The following is a 27,777-nucleotide window of genomic DNA, read 5'->3' as shown; positions in this document are numbered from 1 at the left end:
TAAGACCCCAATCATCCCTCAGGACTGTAGGATTTTCTAACAACCCAGATGAGTCCTAGAAAGTGGCAGATCCTATTAAAATCACAAGAATTAACTTTAAATATTTAAAAACTCCAAATAATAGACCTCTTATGTTAAGTAACATCCAACCCCACCAAATTCTACAAAATGGCCACTTGGAGTGGCCCTTGGACTCTGAAAATTGTGATCTATGTTTCTGTGGTTCTAACTGCTTCAATAAACCAGGAGGGACTCTGACAGCAGGGGACAGGCTGATGTTCTATAATCAACCTAAGTGATGTCATCCCCTCTCACAAGTCCAAGAAGTCCAGTTTCTTAAGTAACATAAGAAGACAGCGGGCCTCCAAATGACAAGCCCGCAAAATCGCCAGGGAGTTATATGGTAGTTCACTGAAGGAAGCTATTCCTTTAGCCACTAGTAAAACCCTCGAAAGCATTCATTTTAAACTGGGGGTCACAACCTATTAATGGTCACAAAATCAAGTCCATGGGTCTTGATCAACATTTTTATTTTACTTTTTTAGGTGAAGTAGAACACAGTAGAATGGCTCAAAAATAGAACGCACTACACACATCACGAGTGAATACTGTTTGGTCAAACTTCTGTTTCAGTTAAATATGTGTGTGTCATGATTAAATATCCTTCTTAACACAGTCGCCCTAAAGAACCAAAGCTTAGGACTAGGGACACAACCATGCAGAAAGAGCAGGCAGACCAGACACTCCGGCTTGAGATGATGAGTTTAATGCCACAGCCGACACCCACATTCACACTTTGGCTCCTTCAGACAACTTGATCTTTGGGACTAGACTTTGTACAGAGTCAAACACCACACAGAAGCACGTGGTTGCCACACGCAATACTCCTGCCTTTTAGCCAGGGGGACAAGATACCTATGTCTCATGATCAAAGGACTCTTTTATTCTTAAATAAAAATTTTAATTTGCTTTGACCTCCCAAGGCTCTAATCCCAGTCTCCAAATTCATCTCAAGGGATGTTCTCTTCACGTGGGGACGGTTTAAACAGAGGCCGCCTCACCAGAGCAGCCTTTCAGTCCTGCAAGTGTCTCTGATCCATGATATGTACATGTAGGTTTGTGCAGGCAGGGAACACGCATGACAGAGAACTACTTTGGTGGTACTGGACGGGTGGTGTTTCTTCACTGGATTTTGGTGATGGCTTCATGGATGGAGGTGGCCACATAATCTAGATTTTTGGTGGTTAAGCCACTCACGTTGATTCGACCACTTGGCAGCAGGTAGATGTGCTTTTCATTGATCAGATACTCAACCTGCTTGGCTGTTGAAAACCAAAAGGAGACATAATCAGAGCAGAGGGGATCCTTAAAGCAGTGGAGGCTCAGCAATTGTATGGCAATTACAGCTTTCCTTCTTTCCCCTTAACAGAGAGAAGCAAAACAAAAGGCGCTATTTTGACCAACTGACAAACAGAAAAATATACTCACTAGATTCTGGAAAGTACTCTTACTAGTTCACCTTTGAAGCCCCAGAAAATTCAATATGGCTACTACTGATGGGAATTTTAATCTGGGATTGCCTTCCAACCAAGCCTTATACATTTACATCCACCAGGACACCCCTATCAACTAAAAACAACCATCAGATGGATAGCATTATGAAACGCTGGCTATGAAGTGCCTCCTTTAGTTCTTCCCTAACCTGGACTTAACACTGAGCACCCGCAGCAGCCTCCCTTTGACATTTCATATTTACAGTACACTGGACAAGGCCCAAGGCATGAGGTACCTGATCAATACTGTGTGAATTAACCAATGAGCTGAGAAATGACACAGACCTCTCTGACCCAGCACCATCAGACTTCTGTTCATTTCTCAGCTCTCTCGCAGATGCAGCAGAGTTTTTCCATGTTTGCAGAAATGTATCACATATGAGTAAGAACAGACTACCTGTACTTCCTTTATACAACAGTCTCTAGAGCAGTTTTGCTATTTGGCAAATCCATTGATAGAATTTTAGTGAATTCGGCTGGGCACAGTGGCTCACGCCTGTGATCCCAGCACTTCGGGAGGCCAAGGTAGATGGATCACCTGAGGTCAGAAGTTCGAGACCAGCTAGGCCAACATGCTGAGACCCAGTCTCTACTAAAAATACAAAAATTAGCTGGGCGTGGTGGCACGTGCCTATGGTCCCAGCTACTCAGGAGGCTGAGACAGGAGAATTGCTTGAAATCCAACAGGAGGAAGTTGCAGTGAGCCGAGATCACACCCCTGCACTCCAGCCTGGGTGACAGAGTGAGACTCTGTCTCAAAACATTTAAAAAAAAAAAATTAGTGAATTATTGCTTAAGTAATTAGTACTTTTAAGATACCACCAACCTGAGGAAATGGAAATAATAAAATCATCATAATCAGAGGAGCGAACACTTATGTGCTAGGCAGTGTTCTAAGCACTGCATCTTAGTTCATCCTGATAATAACTGTATCGTGCCTGTCTTATAAATAGGCCATAAAGACGTTAAATGGCCTTCCGAGGTCGCACAGCTGGTCAGTGGTGGATGTGGGATTTTCAGGCAGGATTTTAAGTCCAGGCTGTACACTGTGATGCTACACTGCCTCTCTATGGAAGTAAAAACTCTGGACCCTGGACTCAGGGCTCCTTGAGGGAAACCAAAACAGTTCACCCCAAAATATACTTTGACATATTTTGAGATGGCTGTTCAGAGGGCCTACATACACAAGTAGCCCTGCAAAGCTGTCTTTTGTGAGAGAGATCTGTATCTGTAGAGAAAATCTGCATGGCTGCAGCTAGACTTTCTCTGAGGACCTCCCTTGTCCAGATCTACGGGAAATTAACTGAGAGTCTGATGCCTTTAAAGGTCTAAATGAAATAGACCTTTACCAGCTATTTTCTCCGAGGGCTGCTACCTGTGACTTATCTACATAATATAACAAGACCACCTTTGCTAACCAGGCCTTCTCTTCTCTGTCTGCCACAACCTGTTTTGCCAAGCTCCAAGCTTCCATTCTTTCTGTAACCCCAAGATGATATAAAAGCATCAATCATCTGGCCATTTATTTTAGTTTTATTTTGTAAGACACCTGTGCAAGTTAATAAATTTGCATGCTGGCCAGGCACAGTGGCTCATGCCTGTAATCCAAGTACTTTGGGAGGCCAAGGAGGGAGGATTGCTCAAGCCCAGGAGTTAAAGACCAGCCTGGGCATCATAAGGAGACCCCCGTCTCTACAAAAAAAAATCTTAAGAATTAGCCGGGCGTGGCAGCACACGCCTGTGGTCCCAGGTACTACAAAGGCTGAGGTGGGTGGATTGCTTGGGCCTGGGAGGTCAAGGCTACAGTAAGCCACGATCGTGCCACTGCACTCCAGCCTGGGCAACAGAGTGAGACTCTGTCTCAAAAATAAATAAATAAATTTGTATGACTTTTCTCCTATTAATCTGCCTTTTGTCAGCTGATTTCCAGCAAACTTTCAGAGGGCAAAGGGTAAGTTTTCCCTTGACCCCTCCAAACAAACAAACAAAGCAAGCTTCAGAAGTGGTTTACCTGTGTGAACTGGTCACCCAAGGCGATAGAGCCTCAAGGCAGCACAGCCCCGGGTGCACCACTGTTTCTAAAAACCTGTGCCCTGAGGCAGTGAGTAACGGCTCCTACGCTGGTTTTTGGTTTTGTTTTAGTAAAACTGAGGCCTTTCTACTTTTTCAGAGAAAGGAGTGTCAGAGTTTGAGAAGCCAGTAAAAGTTATGGACTCTTTCCCTAGAGTAGGGCCAAAATACACATACACAATTTTTTAAACATCATTTCAGGGGCTTCATAGTTCTCCTAAAAGTACATCCAGGGACTCCAGGTTAAAAGCCCCATTCTGACAGAAAAAAGATAACAAAGGAAGTATTGTAATGTGAGAATTGTAGAAACTAGATGGCGAGTGTATGGGAGTTCACTGTACAATTGCTCCAACTTTTCTGTATGTTTAAAACTTTTCCGGCCAGGTGCAGTAGCTCACGCTTGTAATCCCAGCACCTTGGAAGACCGAGGCAGGCAGATCACTTGAGCTCAGGAGTTTGAGATCAGCCTAAGCAATATGGTGAAACCCCGTTTCTACAAAAAAATTAGATGGGCATGGTAGTCCACGCCTGTGGTCCCAGCCACTCGGAGGCTGAGGTGGAAGGATCACCTGAGCCCAGGGGGTGGAAGTTGCAATGACTCGAGATTGCACCACTGCACTCTACCTTGGGTGACAGAGTGAGACCCTGTCTCAAAAAAAAAAAAAAAAAAAAGGCCGGGCATGGTGGCTCATGCCTATAATCCCAGCACTTTGGGAGGCGGGGCAGGTGGATCACTTTGAGGTCAAGAGTTTGAGACCAGCCTGGTCAACATGGTGAAACCCTGTCTCTACTAAAAATACAAAAATTAGCCAGGTGTGGTGGCTTATGCCTGTAGTCCCAGCTACTTGAGAGGCTGAGGCAGGAGAATCGCTTGAATCCAGGAGGTGGAGGTTGCAGTGAGCCAAGATTGTGCCGCTGCACTCCAGCCTGAGCAACAGAGCAAGACTCTGTCTCAAAAAGAAAAAAAAAAAAAGTTGGGAGGAAAACAAAACCCCTGTTTTTAGTAAGGGCAAATGATGTCAAGTGCTAAAAATACAACTTTTGTGTTATAAGCACAGTTCTATTCTCATCATTTTCCCAATTCATAATATTAATAAAACTAATTTCCTCCTGTGGATAATGGGAAGATATGAATATTTTATAGGGAGACATTCCCATATTGTGAACTTTTAGACTATTACTACTAAAGATTATTAATACTTCTGTTATTTATAATATTTTTACAATTGTGAGTGAATTAATTCTCCGTTCCACAGTCAAGAGGACATCTACAGCTAACTGAGCTATTTCTTTACTTTCTTAGGTAGCTTCATTTTACCCCAAAGTATTTTGAGGGGTCCACAATACAAGCTCTATTAACTTTCATTTATATTTATTTCCTTTGGATTTTTCTGAGAGCACTTCACGCTGGCACTGTGATGGCCCCAGTTAAATACCTCCCCACGGCCTCTGCTGTTATACCTACAAACCAAGCCAGCCACACATCCCTCCCTAGAGTCACTGGGACACACAGGTGAGTGGCCACATCTGCACTGTGGGAATTACTAAAGAAATGACGCCTGTAATCTCAGCTACTTGGGAGGCTGACGCAGGAGAATCGCCTGAATTCGGGAGGTGGAGGTTGCAGTGAGTCGAGATCACACCACTGCACTCCAGCTTGAGCAACAGAGCAAGACTCCATCTCAAAAAAAAAGAAGAAATGCCTCTTCTGTCATCAGATGGGACTGCAGATGGCAGATGTGCCCTACTGACAACCGACCAAGATCACGCATGACCGCCTACTAGATTTTCAATCAGCTTTAATTCCAACCACCAATCTAGGTTCTTTGTTTTGTTTTGTTTTGAGACAGAGTCAAGCTCTGTTGCCCAGGCTAGAGTGCAGTGGCGTGGTGTCAGCTCACTGCAAGCTCCGCCTCCCAGGTTCACACCATTCTCCTGCCTCAGCCTCCCGAGTAGCTGGGACTACAGGCGCCCACCACCATGCCCAGCTAATTTTTTTGTATTTTTAGTAGAGACAGGGTTTCACCGTGTTAGCCAGGATGGTCTTGATCTCCCGAACTCGTGATCTGCCTGCCTTGGCCTCCCAAACTGCTGGGATTACAGGTGTGAGCCACTGCGCCCAGCCCAATCTAGGTTCTTGTTTATGAAATGCAGAGATAACTTTGTAACCCCTTTTTGAGGATAATACCTAGAAATAGGAAAGATCTGTTAAGAAATCAGGTCTCTGAATAATCATACATATTTATATTCAGGATTAAGGCAAACCCAAAATGTACCTGAGCATTTATAAGAACCTTTCATAAATTAAGGCTCCCAGCTACCAATCCTGTTACCTACTGGCTGGCTCTGAGCCACTTCCCAGCCCACAAAAATGGAAATATCTTGGCTGTGGGTCAGCAGGGCAGACCACAATACTCTTCTGAGACCCAAAGAGTTTACGAGACCGTGGGACACCGTAAGAAAACCTAACTTGTCTTGGTCCAAAGCAACGGCTACCCAATTAGGCAAAGGCCGTGAAGGTGAGCTCAAGGCCAGCGACTGAAAGGAATGTTGTGTGTCTACATGCACACATGTGCTGGAGGTGGTGGGGGCCACTTACGGTTCAACCCAGTGTAGCTGAACATGCCAATTTGATCAGTGATGTGGTTCCAGGTCCCAGGGGTTTTGAGGGCTTCTAGTCGTGCCCTGAGTTCAGATCTCATGGTCAGAATCCGGTCAGCCATTGTCTTCACATTACCTTTCCTGAAGCATGGACAGTGACATAAATACCAATCCAGACAGGAAAGATGGTACCCGAAAACACACAGGTTTAAAAACCGTAATTTAAATGACAGCCGACAATGGGATCATAACCTGCCTATTATGGCATGTGGATGTCTGGATGGGTGGATGAACATACCAGAGAGAGAGACACTTAGGGGGAAGAAGGAAAGGACTACATTTCCTAGTGAGTCTAGTGCTGGTCTTGGGTATACTGGCCATAATACACTCACGTTTCAACTCAGGCTTCACCGAGGTGCTGCTATAGATATTAATAGGGTAATATGTTTCATCAGGACTTATTAAATAGAGATTGCAGATGTAGCTACTATATAAAATTACTGTTCTAAAATAAGATAAAGTGTAGGTAAGTTACAGATAAAAACCAAGAGCTCCCAAACTGTTAAACTGCCTAGAGGCTGGGTATTCTATTCTGTTGGGAATGCCTTCCTGGGTTTTCAAACTTTATGGGGAGGAAGACTGGGTGGAGGGGAAATTGGGGAAAACTGCCATTCACCGAGTGCCCCCTCCTCTCTTCCAGGTGTTGTGTTATGCACATGTGAGGTAGGTATCAGCCCGTTTTACAAATATCTGAGAGTCAAAGAAGTTAACGTAATTTGATCCTGCTTCTGCCAAAATGAAAGGAAGAGACCCAGTTAAATGTACTGGGACAATTACTGCTCTGCACTCTCCACCCCCTGGCCCACCAAACTGGGAGCCCCTTACCATTCCTCAAAGAGCTCAGGGTTAGAGAGGGTGTCGGCCACGATTCGTGCTCCCTGGGCGGGGGGATTGGACCAAGTAATCCGCACAATCTTCTCCATCTGGGAAAGGACTCGCAGGATGCTCTCAGGTTCTTTTCCAACCACAGTCAGATTCCCGACTCTCTCATCTAAAGAGAGGGAACACAATCAGCTGTGGCTGCCGAAGCGGGGAGTGATGCGGGGAGATGGGGCTGTAACTCCTCGGGAGAGCACTCACTGTAGAGCCCGAAGTTCTTGGAGAAGGACTGGGCACAGAAGAACTCGAAGCCTTCAGACACAAAATAGCGAATGGCCCAGGCATCTCTCTCTAGGTTTCCAGATGCAAAGCCCTGATACGCTGAGTCAAAGAAGGGGAACAGAAACCGGTGCTGCGGGGAAGGAAAGTGAGTCAAGGCAGGAAATCCTTCTGGCACCAACCTCAGACACCAGCCTTCCTTCCCCAGCTGATGCCTGGAGGAAATTTCAAACGCTGTCCATTTCTCCTGTTTCTTGACTATACGCACCCAAACACCACTTTACATCCATTTCTCTCTACAACCAGCAAGTGCAACCTTTTCCGTAAACTTTACTTTTTAAAAGTACATTGTCCTAGAGTATCCCAATTCAGCTTAAACAGGGCTTACTTCTGATGCAAGAAGGCAGTGTCCTACGTTGTGGATTCTCCTCCGTAAATTTCTGGCGTGAGAGCCTTAGTCAAGTGTAGGCTTGGTATCCCCAGGGCTCCTCACAACCTCAAGGCGATTCTACTAGGTACTCAAGAGGAAGGGAACAGAGTAGCCTCCATTCTTGTCACTCATCTCCTCAAAGAGCTCTCCACAGGGAACCTGCTTCTACAGCTGGGCTCTCTGAGTGGACACCGCTTCCCTCTCTAGAACTGTCTAAGCCTTTGGTTATACTTTGATTCCCATCTCTTAGGTGTATCTTGATTAGGCGGGACTGGGAGGTGTCTGGACTCCTAGCCCAGGATGACTCCTCTACAGCTCATCCCCCACATCCTGGCACCCCCCAAGTCCTATCAGTCCTGTCTCTTCAGAGCTCCCAAATCCTTTTCCATCTCAATGTCCCCACTGCTACCTACTTCATCCAGGTCACCATCAACTCCTACCTGGGCTATGGCAACGGTCTCCTAACTGCTCCCACAGCCTGTTTAGTCTTGCCTCTCTCTGATCCATTCCCCGCTGTGACATCAGGGTGACCTTAAGATCATGCACATCTGATCATGTCACTCCCCGACATCCAAGATTTCAGTGGTTCCCCACTGCCCTGAGAATAAAGTCTAAGCCTCAGTACAGAGGCCGCCCCTATTCACTCTAGCCTCATCTCTCACACTCCCCATGATCTCTGCCTGGGGCTTCTGACTATGCTCTGCCCTCTGCAGAGTACATCCCTTCCCTGTCAACGCCTGTCTGCTGATGCCTTCTTAACTCTTCCCCATCCTACAGGACTCAACATGGAAACCACTTCTTCCAGGAAGGTTCCTGCCACCAACCCCCAACTCCCACATATACACTGCCCAAAGTCTGCACTATGTACCCCCATATAACACCATCAACACAGCTATCTCACAGTATCGCAGCTGCCTTAGTACTCGTCCATCTCCACAAACAGGCTGTCTGTCTTTGAGGGTAGGGACTGCATCTGCTCCGTTCAATACTGTATTCCCACAGTGCCCAATACACAGCAGTTCCTCAGTAAGTATTCTACAGACTCGTTAACGAAGAATAGACACACTTTCAGCTAGGAATTCCCACCTAGAAATTACGCCAAAGAAATCATAAAGGGAAGTTTTGTTATGTAATTGTTCATCAGATCAAGTAATCTGAAGTAAACCTAAATATTCATCAGATGATTTACCCCATCCCTCATATGACACATCCATGAAAGGAATATAATATAGCTATGAAAAATGATCCTGCAAAATATTCAATGACGTGTATATAAAGAAGTGAAAATGAAAAACAAATTGTGTTGCAAAAAACAGTACAGACAAAATGATCTCATCTTTGTAAAACATATATATATAAAACTAGACACACACACACACACACACACACACACAGTCTGACATTCCATCTACCAAAACATTAACAGTGTCTTTCTTTAGGTAATAAAATTTACAGTTAATACTTATTTTTTCTTTGGACTTTTCCCATTTTCCTAATTCCTCAGCAAACAGCAAACAGGTATTACTTCTGAATACATTAAATAAGAAAACATATTATTTTTTTAAGAGATGCTCAGAAGAGGCAGTTACCTTCATGACAGAAGCAATCTGCTTCCACTGCTCCGGAGTTGGGTCGGTCCCAGTTGGGTTGTGTGCACAGGCGTGGAGGACAATGATGGAGAACTCAGGAGCGTTCTGAGGAGAAGGAAGCTATGTCAGCTCTGACACTGACGGGAATACTGGGAGACAGCAGCAGATCAGTCAGTGATGGAGGGCAAAGGGCAATCATATTCTTGTCACTCTTTCATGTCTCTTTTGTGCCCTCTCTCTTATGTGCTATGTCAGAAACCACCATCTGGTGTGGGGAAGGTGTCTCAGACCCCTTCACTTAGCAACTGGTCCAAAGACTTTGCCTGCTATTCCTGACACCATGCAATTCTCTACTTTTTCCTCTAAATCACCCACCTCCAGATCATTCAGGAAGCCCTGGAGGTCCAGTCCTCTCTTCTCTGCATCCCAGTAGCGATAGGACCGAATGTCTTTAAAACCAGCAGCGGAAAATACAGCATTGTGATTCTCTGCATGCAAAGGAGTAAAAAGTTAAGCACTTTTACAAACACTAGGAGGCATGAGTGGAAAGGATGCAAGTCAGCTTCCAGGGCCCTCCCAGGCTCAGTGTCCACTGGGCATCATCCAGGCTGGGGGTTAAGATGTAGAGGAATGACTGTAACCAAGAACAAGTTCAACCAGTCACATTAATGCCAGACTTATATTCTACTACAATGATACTTCCTACATCTACATTCTATGCCTCCTCTGGGGAGTTTCAACATAGCCTTGGTAGATACAAGTCTACCAAGAGTCTTGAGAAAGAGTATTCTTAACTTGATTTTGAGCAGCAGGTTTCTCATGCACTGCCATAACCCACTGTTCAAACCATTCCCAATGGTCAGTTGTTCCAGGGCTGGATTACATTTTCTGTGTAACCAGGGAGAGTCATGAGGATAATTCTCTCTGGTTTCTGTTTTTCCTCTCACTTCAGCTGAAAAACTCACCCCAGGTTGGTGAGGACACATAGACGGGTGTGTTCTTGTTGTTTGTTCCATTGTACCAGCGCGCTAAGAAATCAGCCCCAATTCGAAGTGCACCCGTTCCCCCCAAAGACTGCACACCTCCAACCTGAAAGAGAAGAAATAGGGTCACAGGCTGATAATGGTAAGGTTAGATAATATTTATAAAAATAAGGTAATAATGAGTACTTACTCTGTGCCTGTTCTGTGCTAAGCCCTTTAATCATATTATCTCATCAAAACCTTACAACAACTACATAAAAAAGGTACTATGATTTGCCCATGTTTACAACTGAGGAAACTGAGGCTGAGAGAGGTAAAGAACCTTGCTCAAAGTTACCAGCTACTGAGCAGGAGTGCCAGTCTTCAACCCAGGAGGTCTGACACTAGAAGAAGCTTCCTTTCTGAACACAGAGGTAGAGGACACACCAAGGCCACAGTGTGTGTGTGTGTGTGCGTGCACACACATGTGCACGCATGCAAATGCCTTAGAAGGCAAACCCATGTCTTCAGCACCCATCCTAAGATCAAACTTACCCTCTAGCATAAGCCTCTAAAACAGTGTTCCTAACTTGTCATTGACATCAATCTGTACTACTCCTCATCTCTAGAATTCAGGCTTATTAATCCTTAGAAGTACATTCTAACAAAACAGAGGTGATGCATGAATACTACTTTCCTCTCCTTGGCTTCCTCTCTCTCTCTCTCTCTTTTTTTTTTTTCTTTTTGAGACAGAGTCTCATTCTGTTGCCCAGGCTGGAGTGCAGTGGCATGGTCTCGGCTCACTGCAACCTCCGCCTCCCAGGTTCAAGTGATTATCCTGCCTCAACCTTCTGAGTAGCTGGGACTACAGGTGCCCGCCACCATGTCTTGCTAATTTTTTGTATATTTAGTGGAGACGGGATTTCATCATTTTGGCCAGGCTGGTCTCGAACTCCTGACCTTGTGATCCACCTGCCTTGGCCTCTCAAACTGCTGGGATTACAGGTGTGAGCCACTGCACCTGGCCGGCTTCCTCTCATCTTAAAGTGACCTAACATAGGCAACAATAAAAGTCATATTTTATCTTTTTATTTATTTATTCATTTTACTTTAAGTTCTGGGATACATGTGCAGAATGTGCAGGTTTGTTATATAGGTATACATGTGTCATGGTGGTTTGTTGCACCCATCAACCCGTCATCTAGGTTTTAAGCCCCGCATGCATTAGGTATTTGTCCTAATGCTCTCCCTCCCCTTGCCAACCAACCACTGACAGGCCCTGGTGTGTGATGTTCCCCTCCCTGTATCCACGTGTTCTCATTGTTCAGCTCCCACTTATAAGTCAGAAGATGTGGTGTTTGGTTTCCTATTCCTATATTTTATCATTTACAAAATGCTTTCACGTACATTCAATGCCCACATGCCCTCAAAAGTCAAGTCTATATCCCCTGACACATGAGGAACTGATTCAGAGACATGTTTTCCCAAAGGATACACAGCTGTGAGTGGCACAGCTCAGCACAAATCCAGGTTTTCCATTCTAGACCGAGTCACTACATTCTAATGATGTAGTTATTAGAATAGATCTTTGCCTATAGATCTTTGACTTTGCTTCTTCAAAATTCTAATTAGGTTTCAGCATAAGTCAGCAGAAAAATGTCATAAACCACGTTGCCCAATTTACCTCAAGGATTGAAGAGAAAGGAAGAAAAAGATCACAAGAAAAAGTATATCTAGCCAGACGCAGTGGCTCACGCCTGTGATCCCAGTACTTTGGGAGGCCAAGGCAGGTGGATCACTTGAGCCCAGGAGTTTGAGATCCAGCCTGGCCAACACGGTGAAACCCTGTCGCTGCTAAAATTACAAAAAAATTAGCCAGGCATGGTGGCACACACCTGTAATCCCAGCTACTTGGGAGGCTGACACACGAGAATCATTTGAACCTGGGAGGTAGAGGTTGCAATGAGCCAAGATGGCACCACTGCCCTCCAGCCTGGGCAACATGGCGAGACTCTGTCTCAAATAAATAAATAAATACAAGGAGGGACACACACCAATCTTCTAACAGTGGCAACCTCTGGAAAGGGGTCCAAGGATGTAGTGGTTGAAAGGGACTTTGGCCTAATCTGTAAGTCGTTTTTTTAAAAATAAGATGAATGTATTCATGTATTAGTCATAAAATTTTACAACAATTTAAAACACCTATTTAGATGTCTGAAATTTACTATTAAATAATCCAGCTCTGGTGGAGGGCAGGGAGGCAGGGAGGCAGGGAGTCGGGTAGAGGGAAATATACAGGATTGAACCTATACAGATAATTGTCGAAGCTAGGTGATGGATACATTCCTCATACTAGCAGGGATTCATTCTTCATACTGTTTTCTCTACTTTCATATAGATTTGAAATTTTCCATAATAAAAAGGTTTTTTTTGTTGTTGCTTTTTGTTTTTTGAGAGAGTCTCGCTCTGTTGCCCAGGCTGGACTGCAGAGGTGCGATCTTGGCTTACTGCAACCTCTGCCTCCTGGATTCAAGTGATTCTCCTGCCTCAGCCTCCTGAGTAGCTGGGATTACAGACATGCGCCACCACACCAAAAAAAAACCTGGCTAATTTTTGTATTTTTAGTAGAGATGGGGTTTCACCATGTTGGTCAGGCCGGTCTCAAACTCCTGACCTGGTGATCTGCCTGCCTCAGCCTCCCAAAGTGCTGGGATTACAGGTGTGAGCCACCGCAGCTGGCCAATAAAAAGGTTTTAAAACTCTTCTTAGAGAAGAAAAGCTTCCTAAATCTTTTTAAGAACCTAACATAACATTGATGCTAAAAGACAACAAAAGGGAAAAAGGTAGAATGAGAGACCTAGCTCGTACCTTGATACTAACTTCCCAAGTAAACACTAATGAACAGTATTAATCCAGCAGTACATTCAAATTACCCCCTTGATTGAGAGTCATCCCATGAATGGATTATAAGAGACATAAAACCTGCCATGCTGCTAGATACAGAAAACCCAAATGATCATCACAACAGATAAGAAAAGCTTGGCTATTCCTGAGATAAATGCTTAGTAATATAGGAAACAGTGGATACTCCCTGAAAATGACTGAAAAAAATTCATTCAACCCATAAGTCAGCTTAAAAACAATAAATCGTTTAGCAGAAACCCCATTTAAGCCAGGAACAAGGCAATGATACCAATTATCGGCACTATTATGCACCAGTGTTCTGTTTGTATTTATAGGTGTGAGCATCTGTGAAAGAATACTATCTGAAATATGAAACATAAGCAAAGTTGACACTCAAAGGGATGCAGAAGTAAACACAGCTGTACATTACAGAGAGGAGCGAAGGCAGTGCACTGGGGTGAAAATGCTCAGTGTATGTCAGATTTGGTGGGCTAACCTCTCTGTTCTTTACAGTGATCTTTACTGAGCACTCATCCCTTGCTATTACTTTAAAAGTTTTGCCCCCACATTGTGGCTTACCTGAATTTTTTATGCAAATTGCTACCAAGATGATACAACACAAATGTGCATTTATTTTTTATAGGTTTGTCATCCAGCTAAGTTGAATGTCAATTTCATACATGACTTCACATTTCAGATACCTAAGACACTCTGGAGTGCTAATACTTCCTAAGCATATGAGCAAGACTTCCCTTGAACATGGTTTTAACTTCTGGAAACATGACAGACGCCAGTGGAAACATTTCCAGGCATAATTTTTCATTTCCGGTGCCCAACTTTTAACTCCACCCATTCTCTCCCACTACAGAAAGCCAATTCATTTTTTTAAAAAGTCAGAATACTTTAAAAATGTGCTTAGAAGAGATAAACCCACTCCACATTAACTAATCCTTGACATCCATGATATATTTGACACTTGAAATATCAAATTCTCAAGAAGTTATCACTCCCTAAAACTATATTAAATACTGGATGGCTTCAGTGAAACACAAGTTGCTCTAAATATCAGCAATTAACAGAAACAAGTTTTTGGTGAATCAATAACATAGCAATTTGGTCATTCTGCGAACTGATTTTTGGCAAATTGTCCTACAACCTAAGAATGTACTTGTTATAAAGGAAAATCACAACATCAAAGGAAATAAGTACAGACTTCTCAAGGAGCCAGGCAACTGGACCTGGGTAAACAGGAGTATCCAGAAGAAGGGAAATCCAGGAAGACTTGGTATGAAGCTAGACAGAGCAGGCCACTGCTAGACATGTCAGCATATGATTGCTGGATTCTAGAACCCTTGTCTGAGATAACAATTTGTCAATACTATGACTTCACTGTGAGGACTAGGAGAGCAACCAGGAGCTGCCTGTGGCCAGAGCCATACTGCATTCATCTGGGTGGCTCCAGCATCTCTCACGGCATCTGGCACATGGTACTACATAAGCATGTGCTGAACTAGATGAAGAAAGAAGACAGTGGTTGTTGGGAACAGGCCCCCCAAAATCTGGCCATAAACTGGCCCTAAAACTGGCCATAAACAAAATCTCTGCAGCACTGTGACATGTTCATGATGGCCATAACCCCCACGCTGGAAGGTTGTGGGTTTACCGGAATGAGGGCAAGGAACACCTGGCCCACCCAGGGTGGAAAACTGCTTAAAGGCGTTCTTAAACCACTAACAGCAGCAAGCACGATCTGTGCCTTAAGGACATGCTCCTGCTGCAGTTAACTAGCCAAACCCATTCCTTTATTTCAGCCCATCCCTTTGTTTCCCATAAGGAATACTTTTAGTTAATCTATAATCTATAAAAACAATGCTTATCACTGGCTTGCTGTCAATAAGTAAGTGGGTAAATCTCTGTTTGAGGCTCTCAGCTCTGAAGGCTGTGAGACCCCTGATTTCCCACTTCACACCTCTATATTTCTGTGTGTATGTCTTTAATTCCTCTAGCGCCGCTGGGTTTGGGTCTCCCCATCCGAGCTGGTCTCGGCAAGTGGTGAAAAGATGTGAGCCACAGCAAAAGCCCCAAGTCTCCTACAGGCAATCAAAGCGAGAGTGGGATGTCATGATGTGACAATGAGTTATGGCCCACGAGCCCTCCTTTCTACAATGCTCAGTAATCTCAAAGCTGAAACAGTACTACGCTGGGGATGAAAAATGAACATTTCTGTCTGGATCCTAAGATCTAAAAGTGGAAAAGTAGTACAAGGGAGTGAGGAGTCTAGAAAATAGGTCTCCACAAAATGGGTAAAGGATCTGGAAATGTTGAATCTGGAGAAGAAAAATCTAAGGGAAGAAATGATTACTGCTGGTTTTCTTGTTCATTCATTCTTTCATTTATGTCTCATCTTTAGTTTTGGCTCAAATGTCATTTCTATTTCTATCATAACCACCCTAGTTAAAACTGTATCCACTCCCAGAATTCCTCACATGCCTCCTCCTGCTCTATTTTCATAGCATTTATCATCTTTAGTATACTACATCATTTTCTTATTGATATAGTCAATAGGATTACATTTGTAGTCTGTTCCTCTCCCCAAAACTGAAAGCAAACGTAGTGGATTCTGTATATTTGAGTCCCTGCTGTGCTCTAGCATCTGAACAGTGCCTGGCTCTAGTAGTGGGCATCTGATGACTGAAGGAATGAATGAATCCAAACCTCTGTAATCTGAGGTACCTGGATAAGAGCCAAATGCTGAAAATCTGCAAGGTAAATAAGTAAGCAATGATCCCTGCTCTGGGGAAAGTTAGGGTCTTGTGGGAGATGAAGACTTATAAAATTGTCCACTATAGTAAGCACAGTTAAGTACTGTTATTCCCAAGCTGTGAACAAAGTCCTGTGATAACTCAGAGAGCTTAAACAACAAGCTCTGCCTAAAATACCTAAGGACTCAGTGTGGAAGTGACCCCTGATCAGCTCTTGAAGGACTTAGAGGTGGGGACTGCAGAGCTAGAGAAGTAAGGGAGGGCATTCCAAGTGGAGGGTAGGGCCAGGCAAAGGTTCTTAGTCATGGCAGGGCCCAGTAAGTCTAGAAAACAGCAAGGCTCTTAGAATGGCAGGACCTCTAGTGGAGTGAGGGGAAGTCACCAACTGTAAGAACAGGATGACTTTCAGTTTCTAAAGAGAAAATACATTCTCACCCAAAACTTACCCGCTTCTCCTTGAGAGCTGGGCTGTCATCCCCAAGGGCAAGACGAGAAGCACAGCTCCGGAACTCGGCCAGGCCCAGGATTGGCAGATACTCGTGGTTTAGGCTATTGTCATTAGCAATCTTCTGCTCCACTTTCTTCACTACTGGCAAAACCCAGGGATGGCAGTCATCGGTGCGATATGCTGGAGAATGGAAAAGGGTTATACACAGAGGAGGCTCAGGCTGTATCCAAGGTAAGAGTTTGTAACTGTGAACTGGGAGAATCCCACCACCTTCCAGTCAAAACAGAACAGTGAAGGAAATTGGAGAAAAGTTCGTTCACTTACTGAGTACCTAATTTGAGCCAAGCACTGGGGTAGGTGTTGGGCAAACATAAGGGCAGATGTGGTCCCCATCCTTGTGGAACTTACAGCTCTTAACTATGTGACCTCCAAAAAGTAGAATGCTGAAATGAAACTGGGACATCACAGAGCCTGGTCACATAAGACAGTACATAGAAAAGCACTCTGCAAAGTAAAAAGCAACTTGCAAATGTCATGTCAATATCGCTATTGCATTGAAGTCTCTAGGCCATTGGCCCAGCAGTCTTCCTTCTGCATCTCCCCAAGAGACTTCCAGAAAAAGCCTAGGTGCTACTTCCACATGAACTTGGCACCTTCAACACAAACATGGAGAAGGAGCAGAAGAAGGCCCACCACTCCTCCTGTCCTAGAAGAGCAGAAATAAGACGAATGATAAGCAAATGCCCTGAGGATTTCAACAACAGGTGACACAATCACCCAAGGACCCACTTAAACACATCTTTATCCTCTCTGTATTCTGACCTCAGCCAGTGTTTACCCTTCCAACTTCATCCCACTTCATCTGCCTCACCCTTTCATTGATCTAAATTGATCTGGTTCACAATATTTAATCTTGCTCTACAGTAAACCTCTAAGTATTTCCTCTTCCTCTGAAAGTATTTTTAAGTCACTCTGAGTTATCCATCACCAATTTCTTTCCCTACACTATTCTATGATTATGTTAGGATTAGAGCTTTACAGGGCAGTTGCTTTAGCCTTGCACCCACGTCAATAATCTCTCCAAGTAGGACTCCTGGCAGGGGTCATTTGCCTCTCTGCTTGAATGTTTAGGTCCAGAATAAGCCTATACTTATGCAAGTAATTTTGAAATGGAAATAAAATTTTAGACTGATTCTGATTTTTATTTTCTTGATTTCTGCCCAACATTAATCCCTGACTTAAAAAAAAAAAAAAAATCACATTTTAGGGTTGTTGTTATTGTTTACTGAACAACACATTGATTGCAGAAAATTGGGAAAAGCCCAGAAGATAAAAAATAAACATAATTAACGTGTGATTGTGTTTTGAAACGTGAGAAGGAAATGAGATTTGGTAGGGCTCAGGAGTGGAATGATATGGTTTGGCTCTGTGTCCCCACCCAAATCTCATGTTCAATTGTAATCCCCAGTGTTGATGGGCCATGGGGGCAGATTTCTCCCTTGCTTTTCTTGTGACAGCGAGTGAGTTCTCACTACATCTGGTTGTTTAAAAGTGTGTAGCACCTCCCACTTTGCTCTCTCTACTGCTCCGCCATGTGAAGGTGCTTGCTTGCCCTTCACCCCTCCTCCATGATTATAAGTTTCCTGAGGCCTCCCAACCATGTTTCTTATATAGCCTGTGGAACCATGAGTCCATTAAACCTCTTTTCTTTATAAATTACCCAGTCTCAGGTAGTTCTTTATAGTAGTGTTGAGAACTAACATAACATATAATCCCAGTACTCAGAGACAAGGAGTATGAAAATTTTGGTGTACAACCTTCTAAGCTTTATTTTCGATGGCCATATTCTTTTATAAAATATGGATCATACTGTACATAGAATTTCAACATGCTTTTTTCCATTTAAATATATATTATGAATTTTTCTTCCTCATTAACTATTCTTCTAATAGGTGACATGTTTGCATGTCTCCATCCCATTCTTATCCTCTATCTACCTAGTTATCAAATCCCTCCCAAATAACAACTGTTAGTTTCTTAAATATCCTTCCAGCATTTCCCTATGCTTACACAAGCAAACACAGCTTCTTACATATGCCTTTTTAAACAAAAGGTAGCATACGGCGTACTATACACTGTTTTGTGTTCCTTGCTTTTTCACTTGAAGATTGTTTTACATTTGCACATAGTGTCCTTGTTCTTTTTACAATTCCTTAACTGATGAATGTACCATATTTTACTTTGTCAGTCTCTTGTTGGACATTTGAATTGTTTACAATCTTTGGCTATTAAAACAATACTTCAGTGAACAACCCTGTACATACGTCATCTCACACGTATGCAAATATATTTGTAAGATGCCGGGTGGAAAACAAAAGGGTGGGCTAAGAAGTATGTGTTTTTGTAGTTTTGACAAATATTTCCAAATTGTCCAAATTGATACAGGAATTATATCAGTTTACATTCCCACCAGCACTGTTTAAGAGTGTTTGCTTCCACATAGCCTTATGCACTGAGTGAATTTTTGCCAATATAATATATCAAGTAGTTTTAATTTGCATTTCTCTTATTATGAATGCAGTTGGGTATTTTTCATACATATGAGCCATTTACAACATCATTTTAGAGGCTAAATAATATTTCTTTTTATATATAATGTATTAACTGTGTTGCTTTAAATTATTTGCTATTATAAACATTGTGATAAATGCTCATATTTATGCATATTCCTGAGTGTTTTCTTAGGAAAAATATCTAAATGTTAATTTATTAGGTCACAGGATATACAGCAAATAAAAGACTTTATAAGATCACTTTGAATGTCTTCTATCAGCTAACTCTACCCTCCAGGAATGTGTCATCTGCAAATCTGAGAAACATTTCAAGCTAGTAATAGAAATGTAGGCAGGGCTATGGACTGAGAGCCACTGACCAAATGCCTCTGGGTAGGTGAATCAAATAATACTCTCATATCACTCATAGTCTACCTTCCGTCTCTAGTGAATCTAACTCACAATATTTTTTTCTTTTTTTGAGACAGGGTCTCACTCTGTTGCCCAGGCGAGAGTGCAGTGGCACGAACACAGCTCACTGTAGCTTCAACCCCCTGGGCTCAAGCAATTCTCTTGCCTCAGCATCCCATGTAGCTGAGACCAAAGTCATTCACCACCATGACCAGCTAATTTTTTTTTTCAATTTTTCATAGAAACAGGGCCTCACTTTGTTGCCTAGGCTGGTCTCAAACTCCTGGGCTCAAGCAGTCCTCCCGCCTCAGACTTCCAAAGTGCTGAGATTACAGGCGTGAGCCACCATGCCTGGCCCAACTCACAATACTCTCATACCATTCATAGTATACCCCTTAGTCCACCAAACTTCTCAACAAGTTCAAAAAGCTTCCTTCGTCAGCTGGGATTTGGTCTGGTTTCTCCAAAGATGTACCAAAATAACTACTTCCAAGTAAGAGTTGTCCCTAAAGCACATCAACCTATCTATGATCACAATGCTACCATTGTTCAAAATATTCTTGAAACTTCTTTTGGAATTGTTTTTAGAGGCCACATCTCATTATTTTGAATATCCTCGATAGTGCCAAATCTTTGTCCTTTCAAAGTTAATTATTTTTTGGGAATAGCATTTGCATCATCTCCATTGAAGAGCGTGAGTGAATAAACTGGGTAAAACTCACGGAGAACAATTATTTTAAAAAATGATCTCTTGTGTGGGTCCTACATGCCTTGACAGCCAGTCTAAAAGGGGTTTCCAGAAATCTTGGAACAAGAAAAGCATATTTGAACTACCTACAAAGGATACTATTTAGATGCACAAAAATTCGGGGTGCTTATAAAAAACCAGTTCTGTTATGTTTTAGTTCTGTGTCTGGGTGTTATATCTATTCTATAACATTATTAGGCTATATGTTTATATTTATGATAATATGTCATTCTAAATAATGTGTTACAGATAAATAAAATATGAAAGAGAAAGAAAAGACTGGAATACTGCTGTTCTTACCACTACTGAATATTTTGTGAAACTCTAAAATTCCTACTACTTGGGTTGGGGATGGTTGGAGAGGCATTGCGTCTATACTGTGACTAAAAAAACTGGCCAGTTCTCCATTGCCCAGTTTTTCCCAGGCTGAGTTCTAGATTTGTTCCCAATGCCTCTCCTTACTGCCCTAGTGAAGCAGAACCAGATTCCTCTTGGGTGACTGGAGCAGTGAGGTCAGGCATTATCAGCAACCACTATTACTGCTCTCCCCAAGAATTTTTATTCCTATTTGTTGGATCCTTGAGTTTCTCATTCACTCTTTCATTCACCCATTCACATAACAAATACTAAGTCTCACCATGAGCTAGGCACTGGCTCGTAGAAGCTACAGAGATTGATACAATAAGATCCCGTCTGCCCTCCAAGAAACACAGAGCATAGATAGAGCCTTTAATTCTACTTTGAGGAGTCAAAGAAGATTTTGCAGAGGATGAAGAATGAAAGATGAATTAGAGTTTAAAAGGTAAACAAGGGAAGAAGGGCATGCCAGAGGGCACACCTGTGTAAGGCCCCAGAGGCCTGGGGAGCATGAGGTCTTTGAGGATCTACATTTTCACGACTCTGACATGGAATCCATTAAGGATTAGCTTATTATTAATTATTAGCTTATTACTATTAAGGAGTGGCTAAAAGAATCCTGGAGTCTCTTTTAAGGAACTTCAGTTTCAATGGGTAATCACTGAAAGCATTTAAGCAAGCGAGTGACATGAACAGTTGCACATTTTAATGGGATCATTTGAGTGACACCACAGAAAATAAACCGGAGAGAAGGACAGAGACAGTAGTTAAGAAGGGTGAGTTACTAGAAGTAGAAGCAGTAGAAAGCTACTGCAATATTCCAGAAGGGAAATAATGAGGCCTTGAATTCATGCAATGGCAGCAGGGATAAAGAAAAGGAGTGCCACTGGAAATAGATTTGAGGTAGAAAAGACAGAACCTATTGACCAAATAAACAGACAGGGGACTGGGGAAAGGACTGCTGTTAACTCCAAGGTCTCCCTCACGTCTGGATAATGAGTGGGTGGTGGTGGGGGGGTGTACCAAGCTCTAGAACACAAGGGGAAGATAAAAGAAAAGATCAAGGGGAAGGTAGAAATGATGAGTTGTGCTTTGAACACGCTGAATTTGAGGGAGCTGTAGGATGTGTCCACTATAGGCCTGACATTCAGAGATGAGGTCTGGGACATGGAGAAAGACATTGATGGAACCTGAGGGCAGAATAATAACACGGATTTACTACTTTGTACATACAAGGTACTGCGCTAAATACATTTCTTTACTCTCATTTAATTTGTATAGCAATCCACAAAATAGATACTGTGATGTCTATTTTAAGGATCTGGCCACTGTGGCCAGAAAAGTCAAATGATTTGCCCAGGATCACAGAGATAACAAGAGCTAGGCTGTCAGTTCATGGATCCATGTGCTTTTTTAAAAGCAAGAGATGTCTAGAGAAAGCCTGAAGCAAGCAGGCCCCTGGGACCATGTCAGGGGCCTTTTTATCAGCATGCTCCCCAGCTCCATGCCCCACTGGTCTTCTTCTTGGGTACAAGCCCTTTTAGGGGACTCACAAAGTCTACAGGTGGGCCCATGTGGGCCCAGCAGTCTTGCTTTGCAAGAAGGAAAGGAAGAAAGAAGACGGAGATTTAAATGGTCAAACCATCACCCTCATCTTCCTAAGATCTCCACTTCCCTCATCCATCCCCACTCAAAAGCCCAACTAGGATACTAGGGAGAAGGCCAGGGGTACTCAGAAACACCTGATAAAGTATATATTTCCAACTATTTTATTTGAAGATGCTAGGAAACCATGTTGAAAACAAGAAATATTAAAGCTAGCAGAGTATATCTGCGCCAAAAGAAAGCTAGGCTCACATGAAAAAATGGACTGGAGTCTTTGAAGAAACTTCTTGCTACAGGTTGCACCAGGTTGGATCCATCTCCCATGTCCTTAAAGCCACTTCAGTCTGAAGCTTTGAGAAGCACTAAAATGATCAACTTAGAAAGCATTGTGCCTAGCAGTGGAAAATGTGATACTCTCCTCTGTTTACCTATAAGGAAATTATTTAAATCATCACAGCAAGAACAACTCTGGGGAAACTAGCTCCAAGTAGAAACTGACTTGAGATTACAGTTGTAGTTTATTCTAAACGTATCCAAAATCACTGGTATATTAACTAGATAACCTCCATTTGGTTTTATCTTAACTTGGGGGAAAAAAAGTATCTTCCTTAAGGTCAGTGATTAATTACATTTTCTTCACAAGGGGTATACTTGGGGATGGGTATAAATAAGGCTAGGACATATAAAAGCTGGAAGGAGCCCTTTTATTCTACTCTAATTAGATCCTTATCCAAACACCTGCTATCCACAAAAAGACGGGTCACATTGACAATCAAAAATAACATTTATATATAACACTTTTCGTTTACATATCACATTTCACACATAATTATTCATTTAATCCTCAGACAACTGATGAGGCCAGTAAAATTACTATCCTACACTATAGTCATAGAATGTGCTGGTGAATTGTGAAGTAGACTTTTAGTACAGTAGAATCTTAAGAGTAGAATTTGAGAGAAGGTCATTCAGTCTTGGCTCCTCGTTTAACAGACTGAGCCCCAGGGATGTTAAATAACCCTTCCAAGGTCACATTGCTGGACCACGGTGCTGGGCGTGTACCTAGGTCTCCTGGCTCTTCCCACTACAGTGTACTGGCTACCACCTGGAGGTACCTGAAATAGAGGTGCAGGCAGAGACTCTGAGGCCTGGCCTGGATTCCCAGCTCTACCACCCAGTGGTCAAACGACCTGGGGCAAATTGCTTCACCTCCAGTCTTCGGCCTCCTTGCCTCTAAACAGTAATAGTAATAAACCACCCTCCAGAGCTGTGAGCATTAAACGAGATTACATGCATAAATCATTTGCTCATGGTAAGGAACTGGAGTTCCTGGAAAACATGACAAAGGCACCACCACAGCTGGGGTGGCTGTCTGAGCCAAGGACTCCAATCCTGAGTCCATTGCTTCTGGCCTGTGCTGTTGGGGTGCTTTTTCTCTGCATGAGCAGTTTATTTCCAAACTAATGTCATAAATTAGTTCATTTTGCAGTTCTTGAACTGAAAATTTTTATTCAATATCTTTTATGAGAATCACTCAAAGAAATGCCAGAACAACAATAACAGTAATAGCTAACACTTATATAAACCCCACTTATGTGCCAGATACAGCTCTAAACACTTTAAATGTACTTAATCCTCACAGAAACCCTGTAAGATAGTTCAAAGGTAAACTGAATTGATAAAATAAATCTGACGTGATTTTTTCTTTTTTTTTCTTTCTCGAGATGGAGTCTCACTCTCTCACCCAGGCTGGAGTGCAATTGGTGTGATCTTGGCTCACTGCAACCACCACCTCCCAGGTTCAAGAGATTCTCCTGCTTCAGCCTCCCGAGTAGCTGTGACTACCAGGGTGCACCACCACGTCCGGCTAATTTTTGTATTTTTAGTACAGACGGGGTTTCACCATGTTAGCCAGGCTGGTCTCGAACTCCTGACCTCAGGTGATCCACTTGCCTTGGCCTCCCAAAGTGCTGGGAATACAGGCGTGAGCCACTGCGCCTGGCCAAATCTGACGTTTTAAAAAGATGTATTTACACTGACAGTAATACTAGTTCTTTGTATATATCTGGCTGCAAAGAAACACTTGGAGGTTTTGGACGGGATTTAAATTAAGAGACCAAATGGTGTCCACTCAAATTCAATTTGAGGCAATCTTTCAACATTTCTCCCACTCTGTTGCCTGCTAAAAACATCATTTTCCCTCAATGGACTAAACTATGTAGTACTGACTTATTTTAAAAGGTTTATGATGAAAAATTTGAAACCTATACAAAAGCTGAGAGAATAATATAACGTATGCCCATGTACCCACCACCCAGCTTCAACAAATTACCAGCTTCAACAAACCATCACTTTTCAATGGATTTTTCCTTACCCCTCCCCATACTCCTTAGGGAAGACTTTTTTTTTTTTTTTTTTTTTTTTTTTTTTGAGACGGAGTCTCACTGTGTCGGCCAGGTGCAATCTCAGCTCACTGCAACCTCCATCTCCCGGATTTAAGCAAGTCTCCTGCCTCAGTCTCCCGAGTACCTGGGACTACAGGCACTCACCACTACGTCCAGCTAATTTTTGTATTTTTAGTACAGACAGGGTTTCACCATGTTAGCCAGGATCGTCTCATCTCCTGACCTCGTGATCCGCCCGTCTCGGTCTCCCAAAGTGCTGGGATTACAGGCCTGAGCCACTGCGCCCGGCCGACTTTTTTTTCTTTTTTTAACAAATGCTATGCACAGACAAAACATCATCTATGAGAAACCTGATTCTGAGCGTCCTTCATATCACACTCTGCTACAAAATGATTCCACCTTCTCTTTCCACAATTTCTAGTCCTTTTATTCTAAGTCTATTCCCTAGCATAAGGCTTTATCCTACCCATTTTCATCCCTCTGGCTTTGCATGTGGCAAAATCCAAACGGAGAAAGTAAGTGTCTGTGGGGCTTCAAACATTCAAATGACAGTGAGAAGAATAACAAATTCATCAGAGACGGTGAGGGGTAAAAAATGTGAGAGGCACTCCAATACAAATCTTCTTCTTGGCAGATGGGGAAACTGAGACCCATGCTGTTAGCTGTCCAAGGTACAGATGAGAATCACTTGAATCAAGAAATGAAGACAGGATGTGTGGAAAGTAAGCTTCTACTATCCATACTTCACTCCTTTCCACCATCTCTACTTATTCCTACCACATCTGTGAGGGCCAGAACCATTCCCCCAGACCCTCTGGGGGCAGCATTAAACTGTCTCAAAGCATGTGTAACATCAGCAGATTTTTAAATCCTTAAGGGCAAAAATCAAACCTCAGTCTCCCCCCACAAAGCTTAATAAGGTAGTTGATTGACACTCAGTGGTCACTCAAATATTTACCGACCCAGAACAGAGCTTCCTAGCGTTAAAAGTTCTCCTTTACCCATTTCCCAGCAACCAGAACCCTAAGCCTATCAGGCTTCCTATTTTTCTCCCTCTCTCTACAAGCTCCGGCAGCCCCATTTCTTATGAGGCTGTAGTATAAAGAACGCAAAATGGGTAATCAGAAAGACTGTTTGTGTCTTGGCTGCTACATCTGGTTTGTGCGGCCTCGGACACATCACCCCTTTCCAGGGACTCCACACCCGGATCTGTAAAATGGGCAGGTTTTAGGAAGCCTTCATTGGATCCAGCCTCCTCTCCGGCGCCGCCCTCTTCAAGCAGCGCCACACTGGGCCTCGGCTTCTCCCACAATGTCCACGACCTGGGGTGGGTCCGCTCCACTCCCCGAGCTGCTCACACTCCAGAGCACTGCATCCTTACCTCCCACTCCCAGGTTGACCTTGCGGGGGTCCGGATCCTCCCGGAAGTCGGCAGTGAGCTTGAAGACCAGGACAGGCTGGGCCTGCGGAACCTCGGAAAAGACTGACGGAGGCGCCATATCGAAAGAGCAGGAATCGAACGCTTTCACCCTGCGCCCGGAGCTGGCCTGTCAGGTCTGGCCGCTGCGACTGGAGGAGACTCTCACCTTCACCTAGCCGACGGGGGCGGGCCCGCGGCCTCCAATGGTCGAGCCGCGTCCAGAGCTTGGCAACGCGATTAATCAATCGGCAGCTTGTGACGACGAAGAGACAGGCGGGAAGGAACGCTATTAGCCAATCCAAGAAAACAATCTTATCGGCGGCCGAGAATGATGTAACCAATGCAATTTACTCCGGCTTAGGCGTGGGCGGAGACTACGGTTGATTGGTAGAGCGTGCTCCTATCGCAGAGGCTGTTATTCCTTCAGTCTCCCTGCGGAGGGGAGGAGCCGAGCGCGCGGCGAGTGTCCAGGAGAGGACGCCTCTTCGACCTTCGAGGACCTGGAGGATACGGGGAGGTGGCCGGAGGGAGTTCCCGAGGACAGGTCTTCCTGTTCCCGCCGAGCAGGTGTTGGCGCTGCCAGGCCCGGCCTGGCGGGCACGGGCTAGCAGCCAAATACGCAGCGTCTGTGCTCGGGACGCGAGTGTTCGGCCAGGACGTACAGCTCCGGAGCCCGCGCGGGCGACCTTGACCACTTTGGTCGGCTGTTTCCCTCTGAGGGAAGTGTAGCTGTGCTGCCAGCCTTGGTCTCTGGCAGGGAAAGTCCTTCCAACAGGAAGGGGTGCCCACGAATTCCTTTTTGCCGCTCTTCTATTAATAGTTTGAGATTTTCCTCCCCGGTTCCTTGCAGAGGGCCTGGTGCTCAAGGACCTCGGGATCTGGGCGCGGCGTCCCTTCCCAGCTTCCACCCGCGCGCACCGGACCAGATCTTGCTGTCGTCAGCTGGCTGGTACCCAAAGTGCCTCTTCGTCAGGCTGTTCCTTCCCCGTTCGAGTGCTTCCTCCCCAGGAGCCCTGTCCATCTGTTGACCTTCAAGACCCAAAGCGAATGCCACTTCATCCATGAAGCCTTCCCTTAACCCTTATTCTGGCCAAAATGTCTCTTTCCTGTGCTTCTGTACTTTTAACAATTTTAGAAAATGCCTTTGTGGTTAAGAACCTATCCCCGGGACTGGACTGTCTAGGTTTAGATTCTGGCTGCCGCTTACGATCTTGGCAGGTTTAGTCCCGTTATTTTAACCTTTCTGTGGAAGTTCCTGCTCTGTGGAAATAATAGTATTTTCCTCAGAGTTGGTGTGGGGATTTTGTGAGTTATTACATATACGAAGTGGTTAGTTGCATATAAGAACCACTCTCTAAATGTCAGCTATTGTTACCATTGCATATCTGCCACACCCTTCGTAGATGGTAAACTTTTTTTTTTTTTACTTTTAGGTTCAGAGGTACATGCACATGTTTGTTTTATAGGTAAATTGCTTGTCAGGTGGGTTTGGTGTACAAATTATTTTGTCACCCAGATAGTAAGCATAGTACTTGACAGGTACTTTTTCTGATCCTCTCCCTCCACCCACCCTCTACCCTCAAGTAGGTCCCGGTGTCTTGTTCTCTTCTTTGTGTCCATGTGTTCTCAATGTTTAGCTCCCACTTATAAGTCAGAACGTGTAGTATTTGGTTTTCTCTTCCGCATTAGTTCACTTAGGATAAAGGTCTCCAGCTCTATCCATGTTGCTGCAAAGGACATGATCTCTTTTTTTTTTTATGGCTGCATAGTATTCCATGGTGTATATGTACCGTACTTTCTTC

At 43.7% G+C, this 27,777-nt stretch overlaps 1 protein-coding gene across 2 annotated transcripts; it reads right to left on the bottom strand.

Annotated features, from left to right (window-relative positions):
• Nucleotides 1–513: 513 nt before the first annotated feature.
• Nucleotides 514–27,205, bottom strand: GOT1 (glutamic-oxaloacetic transaminase 1). 2 transcript variants are annotated; one of them, XM_021943574.2, is made up of 9 exons: nt 25,937–27,205; nt 16,476–16,657; nt 10,367–10,490; nt 9,777–9,889; nt 9,402–9,506; nt 7,365–7,515; nt 7,110–7,275; nt 6,223–6,365; nt 514–1,421 (listed from the first exon to the last, which is right to left on the bottom strand). In XM_021943574.2, the coding sequence occupies exons 1-9, from the start codon at nt 26,052–26,054 to the stop codon at nt 1,183–1,185; spliced, it is 1,341 nt and encodes a 446-aa protein (XP_021799266.1). In that variant the 5' UTR covers nt 26,055–27,205; the 3' UTR covers nt 514–1,182. The 2 variants fall into 2 exon arrangements, with proteins under 2 accessions (XP_021799266.1, XP_003904154.1); XM_003904105.4 differs by having other exon boundaries at nt 514–1,322.
• Between the last annotated feature and the right edge of the window lie 572 nt (nt 27,206–27,777).

This window comes from Papio anubis, chromosome 11, assembly GCF_008728515.1.
Source record: "Papio anubis isolate 15944 chromosome 11, Panubis1.0, whole genome shotgun sequence".
Taxonomy (NCBI): Eukaryota; Metazoa; Chordata; class Mammalia; order Primates; family Cercopithecidae; genus Papio; species Papio anubis.
Note: the sequence above shows the minus strand (reverse complement) of the source record. Positions and strands in the feature narration are given on the sequence as shown.